General features: G+C 39.4%; 1 protein-coding gene across 2 annotated transcripts in view; it reads right to left on the bottom strand.

The window, feature by feature from the left end:
• The window catches only part of LOC116087014 (ankyrin repeat and KH domain-containing protein 1), an 83,641-nt gene that overhangs the window by 8,546 nt on the left and 70,053 nt on the right, over positions 1-5,042 (bottom strand). For both annotated transcript variants that reach the window (XM_031365394.1, XM_031365396.1), the window contains 4 exons: positions 4,113-4,255; positions 3,676-3,889; positions 481-656; positions 157-319 (listed from right to left, as the gene is read on the bottom strand). In XM_031365394.1, the coding sequence (XP_031221254.1) occupies positions 157-319; positions 481-656; positions 3,676-3,889; positions 4,113-4,255 (696 nt within the window). The remainder of the gene's footprint in view (positions 1-156; positions 320-480; positions 657-3,675; positions 3,890-4,112; positions 4,256-5,042) is intronic.

The raw sequence follows: 5,042 nt of genomic DNA, 5'->3' as shown, positions 1-5,042 counted from the left end.
GTCCTGGAACTCACTCTGGAGACCAGGCTGGTCTCAAACTCAGAAATCCGCCTGCCTCTGCCTCCCAACTAGTGGAATTAAAGGCATGCACCACCACTGCCTGGCTAGAATTGTTTTAATTATTAAATTTAATCTTTTACCCACATGTCATATTACCTTGCGAAATGCTGACATAAGAGGTGTGATTTTTCGGTTGTCTGCTGCATCCACATCAGCACCTGCTTGCACTAGCAATTGCACTACATCAAAATGACCACCATTGGATGCCAGCCAAAGTGGTGTATTTCCCTTCTTGTTACGAACATCAATATGTGCACCCCTACAAACAAAAAAATATCAATAGTCTGTTTGCTATAAGAGGCTGACATTTTTATCGTATTCTTTACCATGCAACAATTGTTTTTTGAATGTTAAAGTTACTTTTAAGAAGAGTGAAAGAGACTATTGGAGATCTACATAAATCAACAGAAATTTACCTACCTGTTAATCAGGAGCTCACAGAATTTGTAGTGGCCTTTGTCTGCTGCTATTGTCAAAGCAGTGTCTCTTGAGGAAGGCACAGGAGGTGCATTGACATCTGCCCCTTTATCAAGGAGCACTCTTCCAACCTCTGCATACCCTCCAGAGGCAGCTTCCATCAAGGGGGTCAGACCAGTCTAGTTAAACCAGTTAAGATGCAATGAAGTTATGTGATTCCTTAAAAAGATTAACTAATTCATATTTAGGCAGTTTATAGTTCTGATTTTCTCTCATAAAAAAACCCTAAATAGGCCAGGCGGTGGTGGCGCACGCCTATAATCCTAGCACTTGGGAGGCAGAGGCAGGCGGATTTCTGAGTTCCAGGCCAGCCTGGTCTACAGAGTGAGTACCAGGACAGCCAGGGCTACGCAGAAGAACCCTGTCTCGAAAAACCAAAAAAAAAAAAAAAAAAAACCTAAATAACACTGTTTTCAACTGTACTAAATTAACTACTACTTTTTCTTTTTTTTTTTGGTTTTTCAAGACAGGGTTTCTCTGTATATCCCTGGCTGTCCTGGAACTCACTCTGTAGACTAGGCTGTCCTCGAACTCAGAAATCCACCTGCCTCTGTCTCCCAAGTGCTGGGATTAAAGGTGTGGGCTACCAAGATATTTCTTAAGCCAGACATGGTACCTTCAATCCATGTACAAGGGAAGTAGAATCAGAAGGTTGAATGGAAGTCTAGCCTAGGTTACTGTCTCAAAACAACAACAACAACAACAACAACAACAAAAACCTAACATCAACAACAAAACCCAAGCCAAATGAAACAAATAAACAAATACTACCACTGGTACTAGTCCCCAGACAGTGTGCATCATTCCAGGTCTTTTAATAGGTGAACAGACCACAACTAATATTTGAAACTGAAAAGTACCAGATTATCTTCTAGATGTCATTTGGCCACTGCACCCATAAAATCACAACAGCAGTGGCCACCAATATAAGACTAAACACTCAACAGTCCATCATGGATGGCACAGGAGATCCCCATCCACCTCTTCAGGGGGCTATTTGCAGTTAACAGTTGCTAGAAGAGAGAAAATCCTTTTCCTGTGACGTAACTACTTATAGGAAAAGTGTCCTTGCTCAAGTAAATAAACCATCCATCCATGCTCATGAAAACACATGTTTGTGTGTGTGTGTGTGTGTGTGTGTGTGTGTGTGTGGGTGGGTGGGTGGGTGGGTGAGGGTGCTTAGCAGATAAAGGCACACGATGCCAAGCCTGGCACCCTCAGGTTATCCTCGGACTTCCGCACATTGTTTTGGCATGTACTTGTATACAGAGGAACATACACACAAAAATCAACAAGACAAATGTAATAAAAAATATTAAAAAAAAATTAGGTAAGGAGCTTGTTGGGCAGAAGGTATCAGGGAAACGAATACAGTCAAGGTGTGTGTGTGTGTGTGTGTGTGCATGAAAGTACAAAAGAATTAGCCCTCAATTTCTTTGTAATTATTAATGCTGGGCTTTTGTTTTTAGGGAAATGTTTGTTGATGTAACTTCCTACAAACTGTTGGTAGTTAGCATTTAGTTATAGTTATTATATACATGTGTTGGGGGAGATGCACATGCCATGGCACACATGTAGAAGTCAGAGGACTTTCCTTACACTATGTGGGTTCTAGGGATCTCAGGTTATCAGGCTAAGAGATAAATACCTCTACCCACTAAGCCATCTCTCTTGCCACCAACCTTTTTGTTTGAACCAGTTTCATGGTATTGCGATACATTTTAAGAATAATTACCTGAGGGATTGAAAAGGCAGCTCAGCAGTTAGGAGCTCTAGCTCATCTTGTAAATGATCGAAATTTAGTTCCTAGCAACCACATCACGGTTCACAACCACCTGTAACTCCAGTTCCAGGGAATCTGACATGCTCTTCTAGCCTCTGCAGCCCCCAGATATGTATATAGTATACATACATGTAGACAAACATTCATTCACATAATTTTTTAAAAACACTAAAAGGCTGGGAGTGGTGGTACACACCTTTAATAGTAATACTGAAGAGGCAGGGCAGAGGCAGGATGATTTCTGTAGCCAGCCTGGTCTACAAAAAGAGCAAGTTCTAAGATAGCTACATAAAGAGACCCCATCTCAAAAAGAAAAGAAAAGAGAGAAGAAGAGAAAAAAGAAAAAGATTAACTGTTAGAATTCAGAGAGGGATGAAATTTCCATTCAACTTTTGCAATCTAAAATAATTTAGGGGCTGGTGAGATGGCTCAGTGGGTAAGAGCACCAATTGCTCTTCCGAAGGTCATGAGTTCAAATCCCAGCGACCACATGATGCCTCACAACCACCCATAATGAGATCTGATGCCCTCTTCTGGTGAGTCTGAAGACAGCTACAGTGTACTTATAATAAATACATAACAAATAAATCTTTAAAAAAAATAATAATAATTTAAGATTTCATCTGTCATCTCATGTAAAGAATTACCTCCTACAAGCCTGGTGGCACCCGCCTTTAATCCTAGCACTTAGGAGGTAGAAGCAGGTGAGTTTAAGGCCAGCCTGATCTACAAGGTGAGTCCAAGCTCTGTTACACAGAAAACCCTGTCTCAAAACAAAACAACAACAAAAAACCCAACCAAACCAAACCAAACCAAACCAAAACCCCCAAATCTTCCACCTACCTATATGTAAATACCTAGTAATTCAAGGTAAAGAAATTCAAAGTACTGATGTACTAACTACTATTTCTAAATTGCAAATAGTCCTGAATCTCTCAGAATTTGTCATGATTAACCAGATTTTAGTTGTCAAAAATTTTATAACCCATGAGCTTTTTTGTTGTTGTTGTTGTTTAGGGCTTTTACCAATGGTAAGTATATGTCTCACTAAAGAAAAATTTTAGTGCTGGTAAGATGGCTCAGTGGTTAAGAACACCAACTGCTCTTCTGGAGGTTATGAGTTCAAATCCCAGCAAACACATGGTGGCTCACAGCCATCCATAACAAGGAGAGAGCAGGGCCCGGAGCAAGAGGGAGAAAGGGAAGGTGGGGGGAGAAAATTTTTTTAAAATGTTAATAGTTTGCATCACCGGGAATATTTGGTTTCCTAAACCTGCACTGGAGATGAGTTGAAATGCCATATTTGTCTCTATAAAACTAAAACTGAAAAAGTTGACAAATTATAAAATTCTTACCTTTGCCCTATGTTCAACATTAGCTTTGCGGTCCAAAAGCAAACTCACTACTTCTGCTCGTCCCTGGAAACAGGCCAGGGTGAGAGCTGTGTTCCGGTTGGTCTCTATTTGTGCATTAATGTCTGAACCCATATCAAGCAGCAATTTCACTGCAGGAACATGTCCATTCATTGCAGCCAACATCAATGGAGAAATACCTAGTTTACTTCCAGTCCTAAGGAAGAAATGTGCTCAGAAAATTAGTATGTTGCCTTGTTTTTGTTTTTGTTTTTTTTTAAAAAAAGCAAAAGCATGACAGATGAAAATGTTAGTAAAGAAAGATTTCTAACGTTTCTAAATCAGGAATGGCAAAAATCTCATGATTTAAAATATGATTCCTACTAAAGGCACTTAACTAAAAACTCTGCAGTCATGAATGATAAGTGAACAGGTGATACCTTGAATTAATTTCTGCCCCAGCATTAAGTAAAATCTTAATAATATTCACGTATCCTCCAGATGCAGCCAGACTCAGGGGTGTATAGTCAGACACATTCCTATGTTCTTTATTGGCTCCTCGGGCCAGTAGCAAATCTACTACCTACAAAGGAAAATATGGGTAGAGAAACCAAGTTTAAATAAATGGACTCAATTTATTTTTTTGCAGTCATATTTGTTTTCAAATATGGTCTTGTTATACAGCCAAGGCTGGCCTAGAACTTACAATTCTCCTGTCTCAGCCTCCTAAGTGTTAGAATTATAAATATACAAATCCACTATGTCCAGCTGAATTTCATATCAAGAGACTATGAGCTTGTGTGGCAGCTCATCCCGGTTCTCTGGAGGGTAAGTCAGAAGACTGTCTCAACTTTGAGGCTACCCTCAGCTATATAGGAGACCCCAACTTAAATAAACAGAGAAATTCAGTGTTGTGCTCTGTATGGTGACACACAACTGTAATTCCTGTGCTTGTAAGGTAAAAGAAGGAAGATGAGGAATTTGAAACTAGCCTTAGCTATAATGAGTTGAAGGCCAGCCTGGACATAGACCTTGTACTAAACCCATGAACAGGCAGGGAAAAGAAATTCAGAGCTTCAAAATACCAGTTATATTGAAATAAGACACTTTCCACTTGTTAATTAATGAGCATTGAATTTGTATTTATACATGTTAGAACTGTACGACTGAATGCTAATAAATGTAGAAATAAAGACAATTGGTATTTGTCTTTATGGGTAAAACCATTCCTTTAAAAGGTGTGTGTTATTATTTCCATTATACTTAAACATCTGAATCTTCAGAAAGTCTACAGCAGCAGTTCCCAACATATAGGTTTGCAACCCTTTGGGGGTTAAAAAACCGTTTCATAAGAATCACTATCAGAAAAA

This window comes from Mastomys coucha, unplaced genomic scaffold (genome assembly GCF_008632895.1).
Source record: "Mastomys coucha isolate ucsf_1 unplaced genomic scaffold, UCSF_Mcou_1 pScaffold13, whole genome shotgun sequence".
NCBI classification, from domain to species: Eukaryota; Metazoa; Chordata; class Mammalia; order Rodentia; family Muridae; genus Mastomys; species Mastomys coucha.
The sequence above is the reverse complement of the archived record's forward strand: the minus strand, read 5'-3'. Positions and strand labels throughout refer to the sequence as shown.